Source organism: Populus nigra, chromosome 5 (assembly GCF_951802175.1).
Source record: "Populus nigra chromosome 5, ddPopNigr1.1, whole genome shotgun sequence".
Classification (NCBI taxonomy): Eukaryota; Viridiplantae; Streptophyta; class Magnoliopsida; order Malpighiales; family Salicaceae; genus Populus; species Populus nigra.
Genome location: NC_084856.1, coordinates 20,012,490 through 20,036,161, shown reverse-complemented (window position 1 = coordinate 20,036,161; position 23,672 = coordinate 20,012,490). Strand labels below are relative to the sequence as shown.

Genomic DNA, 23,672 nt, shown 5'->3' with positions numbered 1-23,672 from the left:
GAACAGAAGGCACTGTATCCAATTCATCGTCGAATAGAATAATCTCCTATATATTCCTCCCCCTCACTCCTCGCATTCTCCTCCCTTGTTTCCCCTTCCACGTCACCTTCTCGGTTCGGTGCCATATTCCTCGCGTACAAATAAAAGATGAAACCTTTACTACAAGTACAAAGGACAAGACCCACAGGAATATTGGGATTGTAACATGCAAAGGCAAGAGAAAAAAACCTAGATTGCCTCTGATAAGAAAACCCTAGAAAAGCCCCTAGGAGGCTAGGAGCCAGGGATCCACTGGTCAGGCTATACCCATAACCGGGGGAAAAACTTTAGATATGTTATCTGTATCCATCAAGGTTCCTATATGCACATTGATATAGATTATCTAATAAGAGTAATATATATATATATATAAACAATACTAATATTTATATTTTGAATAAGATTTAGATAAGTTTCGTATTGAGTTTAAAGTAATTATCCAAAAAAAACATCCATTTGAATCAGATTATATCCATCAAAAGTAATTATCTCTATTATTAATCCATAATTAAAAAATAAATAAAGATATGTCAAGAAACACGGGGAAAATCTTTGATGAATTAAAACTATTTATATCAAGAAATACAGGATAATAACTTACTTGACAAGGTGATATTTGGTTCCTGAACAGGGAACAAAACAAATAAGAACAATATTTTATCAAATGCATTTTTCCAAAACAGTAACATCTAGGTTTTGGCAGAGAAGTCCCAAAACGCCAAAAGCAAATAATTTTTCCATTCGGAGCCTTTTTTATGCTGAGATGTTTGCCTTTGACAGGTAACTTTTCAGTAGAAATCGGTGTCAAGTTTGTGGGGCATGCTCTTCCAACACTAGTTTTTATAGGCATGAAACTCTAACCGAAACAAAGATAAAAAGGGAATACGGGTGGAAGGGGGATGGCAAACAAATAAATAGCAGCAAGAAGTTGATGACAACGCTGCGAGACTCAAACTGGACAAGGTGAAGTATCAAGACACTGCAGTGCGGATGATGAGCGTGAGGAAAATTTGCTAAGAACAAACAAGCTCATGCAAATCCCGTCAGGTAATTGTCCACTGGTGCTACCGATGTTCACATATCGGCATAAAATGCCCTGTTGGGCAGTAGTTTGAGTGGTTTCTCCAGCTAATAACTCTTAACAAAATACTCTCAAAACACACTTAAACATAGCATATAATTGCTGTAATTTTCTGGTACAAAACTCACACAAGAAAGGGATTACAATGGAGGAAACCACTCTCTGCTGCTGTTTCTTCTTCTCTGTTACAGCACCTGTTTCTGCCTATTGTCAGCCTAACTTTCGGCTGTACCTACTGTCATTCTTCTCAATAATTTCAGCCCCATGTACCCTACCACTTAGACAAAATAATACTCTTAACACACATTCAACTCTAGTTAACTTTAAGCTAACACTAGTCAACTAACTTTACAGGACATTAACAATAACATGCCCCTATTAGGTGGCATTATAGAATCTGAAAATTAATCTACATGGTTAACCTTCATGATTAGGAGGCATTCTAAACTTCCAAGCAAAAAGATATTCTACATGTAAGAGTTAAAGTTTTACCCAACCTTGATTTCAACAACTAAAACAAAACACAGGTTGAAAAGAAGAGCTCATTCTAGAAGCTACATTACCATAATAAATCATATGAAACATAAAATTTAACTAGCTTTCTTTATGACACAGGAAAATAGATGAATAGAAAACACCGGGAGTTCTTTCATTTGTCCTTCTGAAATTTCTCCACATATGCCTGCAACAAGATTGATAAATAAACAAATAAGATAACAAAATCGCAAAAACAATGTGTAAAAGAAATCATAAAATGAAACATCGGTGCCCCCACATATATAAATTTGTACCCCATAAAGGGATGAGAATGAGGAGCACTGGGAGAATACAGGCAAGGAAAAGGCTGCGTTTGTAATCAAATTCATATTCCTTTCAAAATAAAATACAACAGGAACAAGCACATCAACGCTCACCTGTACAAGTTTCGTCAGCTTTGGCTTTGAAACTGACAGATATTGTTCAATTTTTTCCTGCGTTGTTGGAATACTAGCACTGTGCATGGTACCAGTAACTTTGTCAACCACTTTCTTAACTATGTTCTTGTAAGCATCTTTGCTGATTTGACCTTCCTTCCATGCAGGTTTTAGAAGATCCTTCACAAACTCCACCAGTGCAAACTTAAATGCACGATTTCCCTTGGCATCCTTGTTTTTCTTGCTCTCATCAGCTTTGCCATCACCATCACTGTTCTCTAAGGGACCATTTTCTTGTGCGGTCTTATCCTGCTCTAGCACTTTATTGCCTTCACCAGACCCCACTCCATTGCTTTCCTTGGTAGCTTCAGAAATCGCAGCTGGTGCTGGCTGATTTAACTGGGAACTCTTTTCATTAGACTCTTGCTCCAAGAAGAACTTGTTAAAGTCACCACCATTGGGTGCAGCAGCAAGAGATGAAGGGGACAAGCTTTTGGATAACAATTCTAGTTTCTTATCTGGAGGATTAGTATTGACATTAAGCTTCCCAGGCTCAACACTGTCGCAAATAGGATCATACTGCTTCCGGGGTTCAACAGCTTGATTTGGCTGAATGGTCACTGCAGAATATGGTTTCACAGTGACAGTGCCCTCTGAGTTGGCAAAGGTACCATCATGCGAATTATGAGCTTCATAAAGTTGTGGAAGCTGCTGTCCATTCACAAGTAACTGAACCAGAGAGGCAGAAAGGTTGGTAAGCTGAGTCAAATGTTCATTACTGGCCATGTTTTGTGCTGTTGGAATCCCCAAATTCGCATGTGGAGCATTTGGATTCCCAGTATCTGGAATGTTGATCACTGTCCTCTCCTGAAACAGTGTTTGGTTTTGAGGATTTGTTGTTGTCCCTCCTCTTGAAGCATTGGTCAAGATTGCTTCTTGAATTTGTCCAACAGTATTCAAATTCAGAATAGGTGAAGTATTTGAACTCTGGCCATTTTTGTTGAAGCTTTGTGATGCAAGGGCACTGGCAGAAATGTTTATGTTGGAACTAGCAGTTTTTGTCACACCATCATCATCATGTGGCAAAGCACTACCCCCAACCTCCTTTAAATTAAAGCCCTGTTGAATGGAAGATGTTTCATTTGAAATTGGTGGCATGACTGCAGCGGTATCATGCATCCGACCTGAACCCTCTTGAAGTTCATGACTGGATCCTTTGTTGATATGGTTGGAGGGTTGCAGTCTGTAGTTCCAATCCGGAGACATTTCCATATCACCAAGCCAATTCTCAGAAACATTAGTGTTATCACCAGAATTTTCAGTCTTCCATTGGAAGGCTTCCTTTTTGTCGATCTCAACCACTTCATTAGTTGGAGGATTACTGAGTGTCTTGTCCTCAACAGGATTATGGCCCCATCCATCCTCCATATGCCGTGCAGAGAGCCTCAGATTAGGTGCATCCAATTTTTCATTTTTATCCTCGCTCAACTTTGCAGAGTCCGAGGTATGACTGTCACTCCATTTTGGACCATTCCATGATTTTTCCAATTCATCTGAGTTTTGGCTTGGTGGCCACCTAACATCTCGTGATCTTTTGTCAGGACTTGCAAGTGTCTGATCATGATGAGAAAACCTGCAGTATTTTCCTTTCTGGCATTTGCCAGCAGCAAAAAATTTGCAGGTAATATCAGCTGCTCTGCGGGTTCCACGCTCAGCACGTCTCTCTGGAGATGCATATCTATGCCTTCGGTCATTATCTCTTTCTCTAATCACCTCATTTGCAGACCCCCTACTGGATGGATCAGAAGCACCATGATGAGCATACCTGCAGGATTCACCCCTTCTACAGTTTCCCTTTAGAAAATTAGTGCAGCAATTGGCAGATCTTCCACTCCCCATTGGGTACTGCTTAGTATCATGAGAGATAGGATATTTAGAAGCTGCAGTTTTCCTGGGTCTTTCCCAATCATCCTCATAAGTCTCAGTATCTTGGTGAAGAAACTGGCAATGATTACCTCTCCTGCATCTCCCAGCAACAAAATCCTTACATAATTGAGCTGATACACCAGATCTACTTCTAGTTCTGTCATATGCTCCTGATTCTCGCCCGAAGCCATGGACAGGGCTCCTGCTCCGGCTCCGGCTCCGACTTCGACTCGGGCTCCTGCTTTTGCAGACAAACCAGAGACAGGACTAGTCAACCAATGCCAACCAACTGAATCAACTTTGAAAGAAAAAACAAGACGACCTTTAGAAATGTTGCATGCAGAGTCAAATTGAGGTGAAGCAGTTTATAACAGGCAATGAACTTATTACATAGTGTGAAGAGCACGGCCTGGTTCATTAAAAGCATGAAACAGAAACACCCAAAACCATAAACTAACAAGCAAAGTTGCTGAAACTTGAATAAATCTAAAATTTCTAGTGGTTAGGATAGCATTGCATGTCCAATGAAAATCTCTACAGAACTAAAAGCGTGTGATTCTTGACTCTTTAGCGATATAGAAGATATTGAAGACTACCATTACTATTCCATTACATGTAGATTTCATTGCGTGTAGGTGCCAGATAGATTTAGCAATAGTTGACTAAAAAACAAGACATTGACAAGAATGCCAATAGCTGCATCACTAAGCATGCTGAGCAAATAACCAAACCTTCTTAATCTTTTATATTCATTCTTGGGAGAGTTTCGAAAACTTTGCTGTCTCCATTCATCAAGACCAGGAGACATTCTAGTTCCATAACTCTCATCTTCATAGGTGGCTTTCAAAGTTCTACTATGGTCTTCATGGTCTTCATCGATATTATCATCCTTGCGGGAGCCTCTTCTTCCAGGCAAAGGTTCCATAGCCGACCACTTGGAGCGAGTGCTGCCAGCAGCATCAGGTGGGAGCCAGTCACATTGTGATTCTTTGTCGCGAAAAGGTATTCCTGCTTTCCCAGGCCAAGCATTGTCTTCCACATCTTCAAATGACATTCGAGACCCTTCTTTCAAATCCCATTTTGAACTACGTTTTCGGCCACTTCCACTCATTTTGACAGAAGCAGTACCACCTCTTTCATTCAACTGGAGCACCTGGCGACAGGGAAAAGCCATAGATCCATCTATCATGATGACATTGAATTAATCCTTATTTATTTGGTTTCTCATTTTCCTCAAGTTGCATGAAAATATCCTTTTACAAGCGAGATTCATATTTCAAGTTTTAGATGTAGCTAACATAAACTAATAAAATAAAGCTATATTAACCTAGAAAATGAACAGACAAAAGAAAATCTCAATTTCAAACAGCTTTCATCTTTTATATAAATCAGATGTAGCTAAAATAAACCAATGGCTCCATGCAATCAAAAAGTAAATAGAATAGACAGTCATAAAAAGAACACAGCTTAAACCCCAGCCCTACCCTTCTTTTTAAGTACACGAAGTTAGAGGAGAATGAAAAAATTGACTTCTCTTCTAGCTAGTAAAAAGAAACAAATGACGCATTAACTTGACCAAAAGCAGAAAGGAAGCTCATCTGTTAGTAGCACAAGGAGAGGGATAGAACACAACTCCTTAATTTATATTTGATTGATCCAGCAAACTAAAAGAACATAAAAGTATAAACAAAAATGAAAGAAAAGTCTTCCATATCTTATATCTGATTTCTGAAATCATATTAGTAGCTTTACAAAATACAAATTTCCTAAATACATAGTGGATCCCAAACACACTTCACTAATTAATTCCTAAGACATTCAATCAAAGTATACCCTTCCCTTATTCACCAACTCAATCGAGATTAACATTTCTATTGGATAGTTTGCTAGTTTAATTGAAACCCTTTTTCTATCAAGCTCAAATGAAAACACCACTGGATTTTTTTTTTCGGATTAACTGGAACTGAACTAAGTGCCCCTCAAAAATAAAAGAAAGTGAATACAAAGAAAGTGAAAGTTGAAAAGATATTCATTGTAGGTGCAGGTTCAAAAATCATCACTCCCATATCACATGTCCAGTAGTTTCAATGAAAGAGCAAGTGTATTTCCTTTTGACCCCAAACACAAAACAAATTGTAAAGAGAATTATAAACAGAGCAATGGAAGGAGTGGCTGACAATAATACAATAAAAACCCCACCCATTACACAAACAAATAAACAACAAAAGAAGTTCCTTTAATTAATGCCACTACAAGCAACATTCTATGCAATTTCCACTACATGTACATCCACAAAGTTAGAACAGTCTATCCATCCATTTCTAACAAACCACAATGAGAATCCTTTAACAATTTGCAAAAACAAGGTAACTAGCTTGCTAAAATAAGTACAGGATCAAGCAACACATGCACTACTTTTTTTGGGAGGGTTGAGTTTGTTTGGGCCTTAGCATGCAAGCCTGAAATGGATGCTCAGCCTTGCATAGTTAAACATGAAACTGACTCCACTTAAATGCAACCAGGCCATCTCCTATCCAGGAGAGAACATGCAGTCCAAATTACATCCCACAAGATTTTGATTGGGTCCAAATCATCTGCATGATATGTTTGGAACAAAACCCATTTTTCACCACAATAAGGCAATTTCCTATTCTGTATTACTAATAGAACGCACATTTGTGTCATTTCTTGCTTATTGCAAACCCAAGATAGCTACAAACAGGTGAACTTCAACTGTATGCAAGGACTATCATTCTATCAGTAATATAGGAAAATCTAAAAATAAAAAACAAAGAGAGAGGCCACTATATGGCAACTTGAGATTTTCTAGTTATCACGATGCAATTTAGAATGTGACATGGGAAATAACATTGACTACCACCCTCAATAATTTCACCCCTCTGCCCTCCCACAAATTCACTCTCATCTTACTTGGTCCTCTATTGCTTTCATGAATTTTTCTTTACATTTTCATTTTCAATTTTTCTTGTTCACTGTCCAACACTCACCATCACAGGGCATAGCTAGCCTAATCGAGATTTTATGTAATTTATCCTTCAACTGATAAGGACCAACCACGGGATAGACCCCTTAGCTAGGTAACATAAACAACTGACCTAAGCCACTATCAATACATCCGATGTAACACTCTCTTAAACTCTTCCACAACAACTAAACTTTAGATCATCCCACTCTTAACAGGAGTAAAAAGGGGCCAGATGTGTTTTCATAATTCATTCATTACAGAAAAAAAGGACAAAGGCTCCATATAGATCCTTGGAACAACCATATTGTATAAGGAAATTCGCCCATGTCAACCTAACGGTCATCACTGATAGAAACTACACCTTCGTATATGATATACCACATTTATATGTCAAATGACAACTCTTTCTCCCACACTCGCTGTCAAACTTCCCTTAGTATTACAGAACTACGCAATCTATAAATTGATGAAGACCATGAATTATAGTTTGTGCTAGCACCCTTAGTAAGATAGACTATTCTACTGCCTTTCTATATTAACCCTTTTCATAGGCTCCCTAGCATGAAACTAGTTAATTTCGGATATCGTGATGTCGTAACTTTATCTTGCTCAATCAATCTTTCCCCGTAGTCTATCATGTAGCAACTCATTAATTGAGAACCTTGATAGTTCATGCAACTGCGATATCATCCTTGCTCTTAGATTTAAAACCAAAGAACACCTTCATTAACCAAGCATCTTTTCCATCATCAATCTTATAACCAATTTTACTTTGACCAAACCTAGCACTTCCAAACTTCCATAGAGATTCTTGCAAATCTACATGCTTTTTGTATCTTCTTCATGATTTCCTTCAACATAGAGATTTAATCCTACATGAGGAATTGAATTGAATTGATATTTCTTAATACCTTCAATGTGAAAAGTTCTCCAAGATTCTCCAAGTGGCTACCATCCTTTATTCTCTCCTCTCTTAATGAAATGCTATGAATATACACTTCCCTTAATTCGGAGTTTGACCTTTCCTATCCTATTCAATAAACCAATTTGAATAGAAATCGTACTCGCTCAAAAGTCCCAACCTTTAAATACAACTCTTATACATTTTCAGGCCCAGCTTCTCTAACTCCTAATTCCTTAGCTGGCCTATAATTTTCCCGAAGGATGTTCTGACAAGATTCCACAAAATATTCTCTAGTACAAAGGGATAGTTAATCAATATTACTACCAGCACAGTTCACCCCACCTTAAGCATTCAATAATCTCACAGGAATGGTGTTTCAAATGCCACAAATATCAAAACATTACCCTATCTATATGTCATTTTTTCAAAGATTGGCTTAAATCTCAAAATCTTTAAAGCACCTATAGTCACAATTTTAATCAGCTTTACAATAGTGCTTCGGGCCCATGAGAACACAAGTCGTCAGAAATCTGTTTCATCGATTTCTTTTATTTCAAAATAATCCAATAAAGCTGCAACTAGATAACATCGCATGGACTGAAAATCATGTCAGATTAATATAAAATAGGAACATATTCCCATGTGCCATTTTTCCATATTCCCATGCGCCATTTTTCCATATTCCCATGCGCCATTTTTCCTTTTTGTCAGCCATATGACAAATCACCAACAAACAAACAGTTATATTTCTATATATAAAAAGTTATGTCCTGCGAATTGCGAGTTCTTTACATCTTTCCAAAATATTCAAAAATATGGCATCAATGTTGCCCTCGTAACATTTTCCACAAAAAAAGTGGTAGAATTTGCTGATGATCAATGATATGATCACTCATAACAATCAATATAGTACAGTAGCTTGAACATGAAGTCCAACTTTAATTCCCCCAATGCTTCCACGCAAAATGATATCGATGGACATTAGACCTCAAAAAATCAATAAATTTACTTTTGTGGATGGATTCTTTGACAACTCCTGAACTATGATGGAGGTTTCACAATGCCACCTCAAACCCCTTTCAATGGTCTCCAGTCCAACAAATTGACCAAGATCCATTAATTTTTGCCATGATTCAATGTTCCAGTTGTGGAAGGATTGCAATCCATTACAAAAATAATTACATCAGTTACTTTTGAACATTTTGGAAATCCCTCCACGCATTGACCTCTTGAGTCACTGCATAAACATTATATCTGATATTAGCAATCGGGTAAATGTTTTCTATGGAGAGGCATAGAACTAGAGCACATATGGGCACATTACCCTAGTAGCGATCTACTAGTGTGTAAGCAGTTAGCCTAATAAAAAGATAGAACCTAATGACTCAAGCAAATGGATATATCATTGTGATTTTATTACCTAACCTAACTATCCGGGATATGGCATTGATGTCATAATAGTTACACTAAGCACACAGCAGATATTAAATAGATGCATATTTTACGCAAACATCAAGTCCTGTATATCATTCAACAGACAATTATGCAAAAACTTGCACAGAAAGCAAAGTTGAAAATAGATAAATGAATCAAATTACAGTTCAGTCTGTGACTAATAAATTCATGAATGAAGCACTCTTCCCAATTCATTGCAGCGAAAAAGTATCATCGCTTGTATCACTACATCATTATTAAAATTTAACCTCCGTTCAGCATCCCTAAAATTTGACTATTTGAGTATCCAGTTATCTAACCTAATTTAAGAACTCGGGAGCAAAATAATTCAAAAAACTAGATTATGGCAGTCTTCAAGATTTTTTTCTGATGCACCTCAACATCTGAGTCCTAAACAAGCCATCAACACTCCATGAACCTAAAGCCAATATTATATATTAGTAATACAAGCCATTTTAGTATAAAACTCAAATTCCTATCAAGCCCAATCTACACTCAGAACCCAAAATTTCCCTCAACACAATACTAAAAATGGTGAGCCCCAGATTAGTCCCTAAAACAGCTAAACCATTTCTTTTCATTATACACTATTCCTTTTTAACCCTATCAAATCAAGAACCCATAATCCAAAAACTAATTAAAGTTTACAAGAATCGAAAAAGTTGCAAGCTTTTCCAAAGAAAGACTAAAAACAATCAAAACCCATGAACTAAAAATAATCTCCAAAGAAGTATCACCACACAAACTGAGAAACCCCAATTTAAAGCAGCAAACCCTAAAGGAACCCTAATCATTGTGTTCAATAACTTCTCTACATTATCGAACTCAAAATCAGAACTTGAGCAAAACCCATTAAAAAGAATAAACACAAAACCCTAAAATCAAGAAAAACTGAAGCATACAAAGAGAGAAACTTTATAAAAGATCGAAAACAAGAGTACTTACATGGAAATTAAGGAGAGAAAACCATGTAAGAGAACCAAAGTGAGAGCACAAATGGGAGAGATTCGAGAGCTCATTAAGAAGTAAGCGAAGAAGTAAAGAGTGTTTTTAGTTAGACATTAATTAGCAGAAAGAAAGAGACAAAGAAGAGGACTTGTGAGCTGTAATTTATTTTAAGATAGGCTTGTAAAGATTGTTTTTCAAATAATTTTTTATATTAAAATATATATTAATAATTTTTTTATTTTTTTAAAATTTTTTTTGATATTAGCATATCAAAACAATTCAAAACATATAAATTATATTAAATTTTAATAAAATAAATTAAAAATTTTTTAGAAATGTAATTTACAACTCATTCTCAAACACATTATAAGAGAGAGTGATTTTAGTTTTTTTTTTTCTTCTTCTTTTGGTAAGACCCACTTTATTTATTGTCTAAGGTGGTTATTGTTATGCTACGATAAAAAAAGTTTTAATGTAAAATAAATGTTAAGATAATTTAAATTAATATGAGTTAATTTAATTAATAAATGATATGAATTACAAGATTAAGATAAATTTGGATAAAAAAATTAATCAATTGTAACATAAGATTAGATTAAAAAAATATTAGACTCTTAAAAGAATAACCTAACAAAAAAAATTGAAATTCAATAAAAAAAACATTGAAAAATAATTTGAGCTAACCTAGATTAACTTGATAAATTTGCACTTGACATAACCTCATAGAAAGAAAAACAAAAAAAAATAACAAAGCTCAAGGATCAATAATCTAATATCAAAGGATGAAATTGTAAAACAAAATAAAATATAAAAAAAGTTTAGGAAAAAAAACTCGAATCAATCTGAGTTAACTCGACTAACCTGTTGCTTGGAATATGAAATTCAGATAACCTAATAAAAAAATGGAACAAGTAACAAAGTTTAAAGCCTAATAACTAAAATGTCAAATGATTAATTTGAAATAAAAAAATTAATTTATAATAAAAGGACAAAAAAAAACTCAAATTAGACTCAGGTGATGACACTAAGATTACCCTATAGAAAAGCAAACACAAAATAAAATTTCCAGTAACAAATCTAAATAATGCATACCAAATCTGATATAAAAACTAAATAAAAGAAAATCATTGGGGATTAAATTAAAAAAGAAAATAATAATCAAAAGAATAAGGACTCAAATTAGATTAAAAATAAATAAATAAGAAAATAGCAATAAAAAAAAGGATTAAAATTTGATAAAAATAAATAAATGCAATAAAATGATCAAGAAAACTGAATTAAATAAAATTCTCAAGGATGAAATTGAAAAAAATCTAAAATTCAAAAAGCATCAAAAACAAAACTAATAATGATAAAAAGAATGAGAGTCAAAACTAATAGAAATACACGAATTTCCAAGTCTAAAGAGAAAAAAAAAAAGAGGGAAAAAAAAAGACGTGTCAGGGTTCAACCTTGCCTCCACCACAAGCATGCACCAATAATCAAAAAGAGAATGTTGTGCCGCTCTTAACGCCGTCCTAGATGGTGAAATTTGCTAATCGAAAGGGCTCACCTCCTAAATGGCGCATAAACCATTATGTGCTAACATATATGATATTATAATATTTAATATTTTAAAATGATATTGGTATAGAAGTTAATATCTAATTTAAAACTACATTTGATGCTTATTATTTTGATTTTATTTTAAAAAACGTTGGAGGAAAGATTTTTTTTTTTTAAGAGAATAGATTAATTAGATAAATACAAGTTGTCTAAAACTAGATTTTAGAAGGACTTAATTTTGGTATTTGCCCTAAGAGATCTGATCTTTAAGAGTTTTTTTTTAGAAAATATAACAGCAGAATCGAGAAGAAGCAGAACAAGGATTCAATACATGATAGCATGCACGAGTAGGAAAACCTTCCTCCTCCTCTGTTATATTAGGGTTTACTTCTTTAATTATGTAAGAGATACATGATCTATGGTGCAAATGATGCCGGCATTCTCTCGTTTAAAAACAATATTCATGAATGATGTTTTGCAAGCTTACAGGTTTTTTTTTTTTAAAAAAAAGAATAATCATATGATAATTGTTAATTCCATTCTAATTTAATAGGTAAATCTAAAAAACTCGAAAAAAAAAACTTAACTTGAATTGGATTTATAGTTAAATCAAATAAGATGTTAACTCGATAGAACTCGATTGAATAAATAATTTAGATCTAAGTTCCTATTTTTTTTAAAAAATAATAATTCATATGAGAGGTATAATTGTAACTATTAAATCTGTCCAATTTAATAGGTTAATTTAGAAAACTCAATATTTAAAACCTCATGAATGAAATTTTTAATTAAATTAAATAAGATGTTAACTCCATAAATATATTTAAATTCAGAATGAGTGCTGAATGAACAGGGGAGATCAGTGGCATGCAGGGCGAGAATCCATTAAAAACATGTCCGAATGGAAATCATCAACACATCCATTTGCCTTTTGTTTCACCCGAAAAATAGATCATTTGTTTTAGATGCTCTCTTTATTATAGAAGAAATGAATCTTTCACTCAGTGTTGAATATTAAAAAAAAAATTGTAGACGAAACTTTAAGGGGTGAGAAATATAGTAAAAAGGAGAGAAAAAAAAATGAAAGTTTTTAGATTGAAAAGATGATAAATCACCTGTTTTTTTGACATAAAACTTGAGGGATTTGTGTAGAAAAATCTAAAATATATATATAACTTAATTCCTAAATAATTGTCTACCTAAATAACAAAGAAATTTAGTTAACGGACTAAAATGACGATTTTCAAAAACTTAGAGGACCATTCAAGAAACTTACCACGTTCCCAGTAATGTGGACACCAAGCTACACGGTCTACTTTCATCCATGGCCCCAATGGTGATGATTCTGCAAGTGGAGACCATGAACCAATAAAAACTATCCACATCAGAATAATATCGAAACCATCAGAATCTCTGCTCTTTATCTGCTTTGCTTTCAAGCTAACAATTCTCATATTTGTAACGTTCAACTTTTTTTACTGTGTTTGTTTCCCTTAACGCAACTCCAAGATTCAAAACACGCCAAGTTCTTGAAAAACAGCTAGCAAAGATGTGCTGTGGGAAGAGGGTGTGCATGTTGTGCACATGTGTGGTACTGGTGGCGATCCTGATAGGGTTGTTGTTTGGTTTTGGAATTTACAAGAATGGGTTTCACAAGTTGAAGGATGCTTTTCATGAATGTGATTCTAGTGTCAGTGGTTCACTCTGTGGAGCTGGAATTGGAAGGCCTTTCTTGGGTTATGCTCCTCCTCCTCCTTTCTAGTAGCATTTCCTTCAGGGTTTCTGTTTTTTTCCTGACTTGCTCTTGTTTTTAGGTGCTTGTTGGGACTGGCTCATTGGCATTAGTTTTGGATCGTAATAACTTTTGTTTATTGTTATTTGATTGTAGCTATTGTTGAAAGGAACAATGTCTCATGGTTCTCAGATTTGTTAAATTGAAACAAATGCCTTGCAGCTTATCTGATCTTGCAATGGGGTTGAAGATCATGACTTTCCACACAGCTGTGTTAATTTGTGTCCATTTCGACACACATTTATCCTACAAAACTAGTTCAAAATGGACATCTCAAGATGAACGGAATTGCCCCTTTTGCATTTTGGTGTCTTTTACTTCGTTTTTTTCTTTTGGATGTTAGATGGCAAAAACAATCGCCTCTCCCTTTGCTGTTGACATTACTGTCAGTGGACAGAAATCCTTGACTTGTTTGCTAATCAAGATATGTGGGCACATAACTGCATTGACATCAAATAATTGAAGGAGCAAATCACCAAGGTCAAAACAGGGGCTCCAACTTTGTTGCATACTAGAAAATCTGGCCTTCATTGATAGTATCCATAGTTAGCAATACATAATTTCGATGATGATAGACCATGTAGGCACCCCTATATTTCTACTTCTAACAATGCTTACTATAATCACTTTTGTATGTAAATAATATGAACTCAGTAGTAAAATTGACTTGAAGGTGGCAAATAATGTCACAGCATGATGCTTTTGAAGGGAAACAAGGATAAAAATTTCCCTAGGTATATCCATTTGATCTCTCTCCACTTCACGATGATCTCTTCTGCATGTCTGCATCATAATGTTGCATAGCTACCTCTAGAGCCTGCACCAATGGTCTTCCATGAATTCCAGCCAAAACTAAAATGCAAATGCAAAAAACATATCGGAATATTTTGCAATTGACTTGTGATCTTGGCAGAGTTGGCAAAACAATAGAAAATTAGGGTATTTGTTAACTTTTGTAATTCCAATCTCACTTCAAAAAACTCAAAACCATGGTTAACATTTCAGTCAAAAAGAAGTCTACTAACAGCTCAAACAGATAATTGACAGCTGCTATGAAAATTTTAATACATCAAAGCATCAAACCCTTGAGTTAAATGGAGAAGTGGAAAGAAGTGTTAACCTGTTGCATTGGTCGAATTAGTAGAGTAACCTGATGTCGAAGATCTGACTGCACAGATTCCTTCAGCTCCTGAGATTTAAAAGAAAAAGGAATAAGCACTTTGATAGTTTCATTCAAAACCCATGGAATAGTACGTTGGAGAAGTAAGTCGGTAACAAATACAGGTTGCATGCATCCCGCAAGTGCCAAGAACATTTTAATGTTAAAAAAAAAAAAGCAGAATGCAGAGCCCCAATGTCCCAAGAACACCAAGCACAAACATGGAAATTTAATGTTATGAAGAAAATTTTAGCTTAAGGTAATGAATATCCAACACACTCACAATGTGCTTCATTCAAGTGAGAGCTGTAATCAGATGCAAAAATGTTAACAGAATTATTATACTAAACAAGACATGAAAGGTCTACAAAAAGATGCCCATAAATTTCTGTTACGAGAAACAAGAAAAGATAAAAATGATATTCAACTGGTCAAGTAAAGGATGGAATTGGTCATCAACAACTAGTAACAATCACCGATAATTAGCATTTAGTGTTTATACATTGCAGTGAGGGTCAAATCGCACTGACACTACATGCAAAGAGCCAGAAAGACGCAGTTTGAGACTTAAGAGAGGAGGGGGGAGGGGAAGCGATAAGTTAGGTACTAGAATTGTATTGTCACAGAAAAGAACTCTGAATGGGCGAATAAGGAAAGCACAAAAGGAGCTTACAGCCAAAATTACCTGTAGCTTAGAATCAATTTTTGACATTGCATCCTTCAACCTGCTTACCTGCAAATATTCAATAAACAGAGAGAAAACTGACAGATCAGATGATGGTACAACGAAAGGAATTCCTCTTCAAAGCAATATCTCTTTAGCATGTTGGCAGTTGGGAAAAGCTATTTCCAACCAACCTCGTGCAAGAGAAAATCTTCTACAAAATAAAAAAGGGAAAAATAACGAGGTATTCATGGTTTCATTATTTAACTATATTGATATAGTCATTAAAGCCATCCCTTTCAATCCCGATACTGACCAAAGCAGCATTTTTTATGTTCAAATATCATCCCACTCTCATTGAAATCCTGAATCCATAAATCAAACGAAACAACTTCACTCATTTTATTTAAGGTAGCACAATGCGACAAAAGAACAACTGCATTTACCTTATTATAAAGATACATAGTAGTGATTGGATATGATGACCAGTAATGCCTCAATAACTCTTGAAGAGACGTCCAGTGCTGAAGGCAAGATTTTCCACACGAACATGAGATAACAGGAAAGTAAATCAAAATCATGCAATAACCCAGTAAGGCTGATGAAATGAAAACTAGTAAGCTAGCATTAACAGCAATATCGGCCAATGCACGATCCAACACAAAGCATTCATTTTTTCCCCTGAAACAAGATCCATATAAATTACAAAAACTCACATATATCAGCTCCTCTTTAATTGAATTTGGCAACGTGTCCAAAACACTTAGCCCAGGATTATTCCCAAGATCATATTTGGTGCTTGAGATATTGTGGGTCAAGACCGAAAGGACCTGCATCATAGTCACATGATATACTACAGTATTAACGGTAATATGAAGGTTTTCCAATAATATGTAGCAAATAAACAGCAGATAATTTAAGATCCATTACCTTAGCAGCAACTTCAGGTGTAACCATGGGATCAACCAATCCTGTGTTTTTTATGTGGGAAATGGAGTCCCTCAAAGAAGCATATGATTCTTCCACACTCAGGGTGCATCTTACTGGATCATTTCCAATACTGGTATCTCTGGAAGTTTTAAGAGCACTAGCTTGTTGAGAATCAAAGTAATCCCTTGGATCCTGGATTCAGAAACATCAAATCACGCATCTCAATTAAAAACATTTACACCAGACTCTTGATGACAAGAAGTCGATCAAACCTTGATAGAAAGTGGTGCCAAAGGAAGATCAATTGACGCCTGAAGATCGTCAATTTCCATCATTTTTAAAATTCTACTCAATCTTTCCTGGTTTGCATTGATATCAGCTTCTTCATTTGAAGTATTCTGTCCTGGCAACAGAAACACAAGGATGTTTTCATACATGACCAAATAGAGGAGGGGTAAAGGGAAGTCAACACAAACCATACTAACCCTGTTTTGACCGTTCAAGTGCCTCTGCTACAGTCTGTGTGTCTTTCAATTGCTCCTCATCTATAAGATGACAAATCTTAATTTCACACGGTATCTAGTTGCAACTTGTAAGGTACAAACACCAGCAAATTAAACAAGAAACAGACAAAAAAACATTCATTGCATACTTAAAGCACTTAGAAGCTAACTTTGATAGAAAACTCTTACCTATAGGTGTTCCTTGAAGAACAACAGCAGCATGCCTGTTTAGGTCCTGTGAAAGAGTTCTTCTATATAGTTCATGCTGAAATTTGGTTATTTCCTTGCTACCGTCACGGACGATGCCATGATCCTGTATTTTAAAAGTGCAACCAAGATTAGATGATATAGATATAAAAGCACATAATGACAGGTTCAGACAATCAACCTAGAGAAGAAACTAGGATTTCCACCAGAAAGTAACATAATGCTAAGTTTAAATTTAATTTAAATACATGAGGATCTTAAGCAGGGAAGAAAACCCTTATTTTATATTTTTTATTGAGATGTTCCATTTTCTCAATAAACCTATCTAGCATTTCTTTTAGAAAATTAGTATATGATAAGCAGGAAATACAAACTCTAGCATTATTTCCCAGTGGAGTTTTATATCCAAGCTTACCATTTATAAATAATTCACAAGGAAATAACAAATTCCAGGAATATAGTCTTAATATGAAAATTGGCGTTATACAACTTACTGGAAGATGTGTATAATCATCCCCTTCATCAGCTTCCATGTCTAGAGTTGGATCAACACCTCTGATCTGGAACAAAAGGCACCAATTGAATCAACATATCTTAATTCAGAATAAAAGGACATGAAAAGTACAAAGAAACGTCCCAGTTTTTTAAAAAAGATATATTAAATAACCAACCAAGAATGGATACCTTCCGCCGAGTTTCGCTGGCCAAAATATTGTCAGGTTTAGGTTTCAGGAAAAGAGCAAGCTCCTCATCTTCAGCAGCTTCTGCTGCTGCTGCAGCCGCAGCATTAGCATTTTTTGCATGCTGGAGGTATTCTGCTCTACAATATTTGCTCCAGAAATCCCTTTCTGACATCTGGAACTCAGGGAATAAAAAATGAAACACACCAGAATAGTTCATAAAAGCAAAATTATGAGAGGTGCCTCAACTTGGGATAATTATTTACTGAGATAATTATCAAGATCTTGTCATGAAAACACCCTTGAAAATTTAAAAAGTAGTTCCAATGCTCTCATTACCTTTTTGGGAACTAAAGTCAAGTATGCTTGGTGAACTGCTGGTTTCTCTGCAAAAATCTGGGACACAATTTAATTGTTAAATAACTGGAAGAATGAAGAAGTTACAAAATAGGTGAAAGAATATGGGCGCAGGGCTTCTATTCTAATGGAATTTAGGATGTGATTTAGCATGAAGAATACTTTTTTACCACCAATGAAAATTCATAAGCTAAAAACTTGTACTATCCTTGTTATTGAATAATCATGAGATATCTTACCTCACGAACAATCTCAGGCGTCAAAGTAAATGTGACTTTGTTTGTCTGGAATTGCAAGTAAAAACTTTTCACGTCAAAAAGGCCACAAAGAAAGTAGATGAAAACAGATAAAAAAAGTCTCAACAGCAAAGACAAACAGGCAAGAATATATGCACCAGCTCATGTTCACACACACACATAGAGAGGGTTGAGGAGGGAGGGAGGTGTATAGTACTCGACCGTCAGTTAAGGGCTTGGTGTCTGAAATCATGACGCTTTTAAGGCCTGTCCGTTGTTTTGAATTTTTGCTAGTGTTCCCACCAAGCAACTTCTGCAATTCGATTTAAGGAGGAAGAATTGCAATTAAATATTCCTAAATAATACTGCCTTTCACAATCAGAATGACAGCTTCTAGGCAGATGGTTTCATTGAAGAAAACATTAAGATCCAAACCGATAGAAACTGCAAGTTCAAATACAAATGAAAAGTAACATCATGTAAGCAAAATAATCAAGCATAAATCTTCAAAGAACACTAACCTTCCTAGTTGCCCAAAATTCTGCTTCTGTCAACACACCATCACTCACAAACTGCTTATGAAGCTTCTGCAACTCGCTGAATGACAAATTTTAGTGGTCAAATGGATCACAGAGATAAGAACATCAGCCCAATTAAAAAAAGATGCATTTAGCAGGGGAAAAAATCCAGTTATGATGGTCATTAAATCAAAGCACAGCAGCTAATATAGTGTGGTTAACTTTTCAAAAAGGTAAGATATTCTTAGCATGCTGGCTCAATAAAGGAGAACATTAGATATGTCCAGCACATTTTTCCTTGTCATCGGAAAAAAAATATTAAAGCATTGATTTCTGAACTCATTGCCCATCATCTTTCTATGCTCTGTTCAAATTTACCTCAGAAGCTCTTAAACTCTAAATTCCTTATTTTTATGTTCCTAATACAGGTTACACTACTTTACCAAGTAGAAATTTGATAGCAAGCACTGCAAGTACCATGAAAAGAATAACTCTTCTTCTTTAAATACAAGAAGTTTGACATGTTCATTGATCGTTGGCAAAGTCATCAAATCTTCATTAGCAACTTATTTTTGCACAGTTGATATTATCGCTTTACAAGCTTGAAACAGCCAGTGTTAGTGAATATCTATGAACTTGAGGCTAGGTCTTCTGTCAAACAATTCTTTTTAAGAAAGATATATTTTCCCTTCTTAGATAGTTGTGTATGGCATGTACCACAAGAAGTGCTCTCTTTTACCATTATATTTGAGATTATGCCAGACAAAATAGAACCAAAGGGAAAGTAGATCTTAAATTTAACTGAAGCACAATTAGAATTAGTATCAGTTTCAAGGAGAAAATAAAAGAGACTTGCATTATTATAAAATAACATGATTGCCAAGCAGTCGCCCAAAGGATTTGCACTACAATTGCTCCAAATCAAGAGTCTGAGTAAATAAATTTACCTATTTTCTCGCAGCATATTCATCCTGGAAAGCAGTTCTTCTGTACTAGGTTGTTCAGAGGGAACTTCAGAAGTGTCTACAGGCTTTGGTGTCTCTCCGGTCTTCGAAAGGGCTTTGCCTATTTACAAGACACCAAACACCAGAGCTTCAGAAGTAGTACACAGAGGACTGACATATTATTATGATTATCAGTAGTATAAACAGCATACAGTAAAAAATTTACAAAAGTTGTAAGAAAGCAGAAAACTCTGACAAGTTCCATGAAACAGAAAGCAAAAGAAGGCAAGGGCTTAGATAAATTCATTATGATGTCCCATAGTTAATGGTTATAGAAGGCTATATTTTAATATATCCGGGGTTCCTCATTAATCACAAATAAGAATGAACATAGAGATATACGTCTTCCCTTTCTCATATGAACTCAACAATGAAGGCAGAGAAAAATGGTTCATGTCAGAGCAAGATTACAGCATAGAAACTTGACAACACTGTAAGCTTAATGAAAAAATGTCACAACAAATATACTCCATGTCCATACACAGGTGCCAAGCTGAAATATAAACCCCTTAGGACACAGATTTAGAGTTCTCTCATGGGAGAGAAATGAATAAGAGGCATAATGGGATGAAGGATCTAAGGGAATGTAAATATATGAATCATCCCATTATTTGTTGGATCACAAATTGCAATAGCAGAGTGATGAATGATTATATTTTGGTGCAATTAAACAAGAATAACAGATCCTAGACATTAGCAATTGACTGTGTTGTTTACAAAGATGAGCATATATATACTACGTTCCACAAAAGAAGAGGGATGATTCTTCTCCCCTGAACCTTTTTTCTTCATACCAACCAGAATACAACTGCATGTGTGTTTCATTTGAAATATGTCAATCAATCTCACACTTGCTATTACATTACAGTTCTGCTTGCGATATACCAAACACAACATTACTATTGACTCCATAATAATCATAATCTCTAATCAACAGCCAATGCTTCATAAAGAAACTTGAAATCAGCCTATGCTTGAGAATCGAGACTTACCCACACACTCTTTACAAACGTGGAGATCATCATAACTTTCAAACTCAAATATGTAATTCACACCCTACAACACCCAAAAAAAAACAATTGAGTACAACATTAAAAACACAAGAAATAGAAATAACCAACAACCACAAACAATTCTATAATATGCAACACAGGTACCTGACTCGAAGTGAGATTAAGCATTGGTGCTTTATTTGATCCCTCCTTAGTGTACCTATGATCTACGCATTCAATGTACATAAAAATAGAAACACAAACCATTACACCAAAAACAAAGATATAAAATCCCACCAGAACAAACAAAAAATGAACTGAGTCCTTTACTTTTAATGAATCTAAACTCCATATTAAGCTTTGTAGCAGAATTAGGACTGTTAGGCTTGAACATTAACCTCTCCAAAGTCTGCACCCGAACCCAAAAACACAAAAAAATGCCATCAAGTTTCAATCTTTGACGATAAAATTGAAAGCCCGGAAAGAAAAGGTAGTGAAAAGTACCAAAAATAGTCGACCAGGAGTGCCAGCGTCTTTCACTGAGCTCTTGTACTTGACTCGTTTTGACACTTGCCCGCTTGCCATATTCCCCTATATATTGTAATTCAATCGAATAATGATAATAATAATAATATGTGATCAATGGAGGATTTGTCACCGGAGAGGTTCAGTGGATAGGCGGGAATGATGGGTGGGCGAAGCGGTGGCAGGCGTGGTGGTTGTGTTCAATGGAGGAAGTATCAGAGAGAGTTGAAATGGAGAGCAGGGGTGTGCAAAATAGGTTCCTGGGAATGTAGCTAATTTAGCTACAGAGCTCACATTGTAAAAATGGGTGTCAGTTGCCTACCAATACAGGGACAAGGTTCATTCAACACACTACCACATACAGTCACATCCATGGACTCTCAAGTTTTGGGTTTTGATTGTTTTGATCCTCGTAGTAATTTTAGGTATGTTAGTCACCCATAATTGTAAAAACATGTTATAAAATTATAAAAATTTAAGTAATTTTTTTTTAATATATTGTTTATACAAATAATAAGCAATTTCATCAACAAAGATGTAATGTACTTGTTCTTGTATAATAAAGTTCTACCATACAAGATCCAAGAAAAAAAAATTTAAAAGGTGGTTAATAAGACTCTGCATCTAAAAAAAAACATTGAAAACAATTATGTCTTCATAATTATGCTTCGTTATTGGCCAACATTACTTTCAATACTCTCTTTAAATGCATGACCATTTACAGTGATAATTATCTTTTATCTTAATGAATAATACATCATTTTTAAGATATTGTTACCTTTTTTTTTGGTATTTTTATATTTTCATAAGTTTCAGATATTGTTTGTTACACACTATGAATCTCAATAGGTAGATCAATAAAGAGTTGTATATGAAGTAAAACGAATGAATCCAACAATTTAGCATTAGATAGTGACTTACACTATGCTGTTGGCCGAGCCAAACCTTTTCCAACGCTAAAAAAATGATATTTAAGCAACGATAATTCAATATAGCTCGGGTTAAATTAATTAAAATGCATCTTGGGATATGAAACTGAAAGAACCCGTAAAAAAAAAAACTGTAAAGTTCAAGGTTTAATAACTTAACATCAAAGATGAAAACAAAAAAAAGTCAAAAAATACAATGTTAAAAAAGAATACTCGAGTCAACTTAGGGTAACTTAATAAAACAACAACTCGCGATGTGAGATCACGATAAAACAAAAGAATTTCAAAAGGATGACCTAGTAAAAAAAACCAAAGTTCAATAAAAAAAAATCAAAAAACCCTAAGTCAATTTAGGTTAACTTTACTGACCCGCTTTCATAATAACCAAACAATAAGAAAAGTAAAAAAAATAATAGAGCTCAAGGGCAAATAATTTAATACAAAATGTTGAAATTGAAAAAAAAAAGATCATAAAAAATCGAGGGAAAAAAATCCAAGTTAACCTGGGTTAACTCGACTAAGCTGCCACATGCGAGATGAGATCGGAATAAAAAAAATTAGACCTAACAAAAAAGGTCAAAGTTAAATAAAAAAACATTGTGAATGAAAATGTAAGTTGACATGGGTTAGCTTTACTAATCCGCTCTTGAAATAACAAAACAAAAGGAGAAGCCAAAAAAATAACAAAGTTCAAGGGCAAAAAATTTAATGCAAAATGATGAAACTAAAAAAAAATCATAAAAAAAACTGAGAAAAAAAATTGAGTTAACTTGGGTTAACTTAATTGACCCACCACTCGTGGCATGGGATCGAGATATATAAAAAAATAGACTTCCAAAAGAAAGACCTAGAAAAAAAAACTAAAGTTAAATAAAAAACAATACCCAATTTAGCAAAGAAAAGTGAAAAAATCACATTGTTTAAGGGTCAATAATTTAATGTCAAAGTATGAAATTGTTAAAAAAAAAATCAATATCATATAAAACATTGAGGGAAAAAACATGAGGCAACCATGGTTATTTGACTAACTTATGATCCGGGATATGAGATCATGATAACTCAAAAAAAAAAAAACACACACACAAAATGAAGCTAAGAGCTTAATAATCAAATATCAAATGATAATTTGAATAAATAAATAAATCAAATTTTAATAAAGGATCTTCTTTGTGAGCACGCGCCACACTGCTGGATAGAAGATGACATGTTGTTCCCAACATCGTGGCGGAAATAGGATTTTAGCCACTGTACGGTTCCTCACAATGCACGTGTCAATAAGTTTTTTAAAATAATACTTAAAAACTTGAAATTATCAAGTCGTTTATGACAAAACCTAAAAATAACAATAAATCAATAAAAAAAGAACAAAACTTCCTCA

General features: G+C 34.7%; 2 protein-coding genes across 4 annotated transcripts; both read right to left on the bottom strand.

Moving 5' to 3' along the window:
• Nucleotides 1-1,478: 1,478 nt before the first annotated feature.
• On the bottom strand, nucleotides 1,479-10,420 carry LOC133695270 (zinc finger CCCH domain-containing protein 38-like). Of its 2 annotated transcripts, XM_062117184.1 has the most exons (4): nucleotides 10,251-10,411; nucleotides 4,692-5,113; nucleotides 2,035-4,198; nucleotides 1,479-1,802 (listed from the first exon to the last, which is right to left on the bottom strand). In XM_062117184.1, exons 2-4 carry the CDS (start codon nucleotides 5,069-5,071, stop codon nucleotides 1,770-1,772), a joined length of 2,577 nt encoding a protein of 858 aa, XP_061973168.1. In that variant the 5' UTR covers nucleotides 5,072-5,113; nucleotides 10,251-10,411; the 3' UTR covers nucleotides 1,479-1,769. The 2 variants fall into 2 exon arrangements, 1 of the variants encoding a protein (XP_061973168.1); XR_009842411.1 differs by lacking the exons at nucleotides 1,479-1,802; nucleotides 2,035-4,198; nucleotides 4,692-5,113 and adding an exon at nucleotides 8,572-9,087 and having other exon boundaries at nucleotides 10,251-10,420.
• A 3,679-nt stretch (nucleotides 10,421-14,099) lies between these two features.
• On the bottom strand, nucleotides 14,100-21,686 carry LOC133693755 (general transcription and DNA repair factor IIH subunit TFB1-3-like). Of its 2 annotated transcripts, XM_062115041.1 has the most exons (20): nucleotides 21,345-21,683; nucleotides 21,171-21,249; nucleotides 21,006-21,067; nucleotides 20,841-20,904; nucleotides 19,792-19,909; nucleotides 18,848-18,923; nucleotides 18,544-18,639; nucleotides 18,330-18,374; nucleotides 18,073-18,129; nucleotides 17,738-17,908; nucleotides 17,548-17,613; nucleotides 17,036-17,159; nucleotides 16,829-16,888; nucleotides 16,616-16,746; nucleotides 16,344-16,535; nucleotides 16,130-16,243; nucleotides 15,860-15,937; nucleotides 15,435-15,482; nucleotides 14,711-14,779; nucleotides 14,100-14,407 (listed from the first exon to the last, which is right to left on the bottom strand). In XM_062115041.1, the coding sequence occupies exons 1-20, from the start codon at nucleotides 21,423-21,425 to the stop codon at nucleotides 14,351-14,353; spliced, it is 1,788 nt and encodes a 595-aa protein (XP_061971025.1). In that variant the 5' UTR covers nucleotides 21,426-21,683; the 3' UTR covers nucleotides 14,100-14,350. The 2 variants fall into 2 exon arrangements, with proteins under 2 accessions (XP_061971025.1, XP_061971026.1); XM_062115042.1 differs by lacking the exons at nucleotides 14,100-14,407; nucleotides 14,711-14,779; nucleotides 15,435-15,482; nucleotides 15,860-15,937 and having other exon boundaries at nucleotides 16,130-16,266; nucleotides 21,345-21,686.
• Between the last annotated feature and the right edge of the window lie 1,986 nt (nucleotides 21,687-23,672).

What these genes read in the sequence shown, in the direction of transcription:
- LOC133695270 (XM_062117184.1), bottom strand. Translation starts at nt 5,071, where the DNA reads ATGAGTGGAAGTGGCCGAAAACGTAGTTCAAAATGGGATTTGAAAGAA. An exon ending in GAATATAAAAGATTAAGAAG is followed by an intron (nt 4,199 to 4,691) that starts GTTTGGTTATTT and finishes CTGCAAAAGCAG; the next exon opens with GAGCCCGAGTCGAAGTCGGA. An exon ending in AGCTGACGAAACTTGTACAG is followed by an intron (nt 1,803 to 2,034) that starts GTGAGCGTTGAT and finishes ATCTTGTTGCAG; the next exon opens with GCATATGTGGAGAAATTTCA.
- LOC133693755 (XM_062115041.1), bottom strand. Translation starts at nt 21,425, where the DNA reads ATGGCAAGCGGGCAAGTGTCAAAACGAGTCAAGTACAAGAGCTCAGTG. An exon ending in AATATGCTGCGAGAAAATAG is followed by an intron (nt 18,924 to 19,791) that starts GTAAATTTATTT and finishes TTTGTCATTCAG; the next exon opens with CGAGTTGCAGAAGCTTCATA. An exon ending in TAATTCGACCAATGCAACAG is followed by an intron (nt 14,408 to 14,710) that starts GTTAACACTTCT and finishes CCATTGGTGCAG; the next exon opens with GCTCTAGAGGTAGCTATGCA.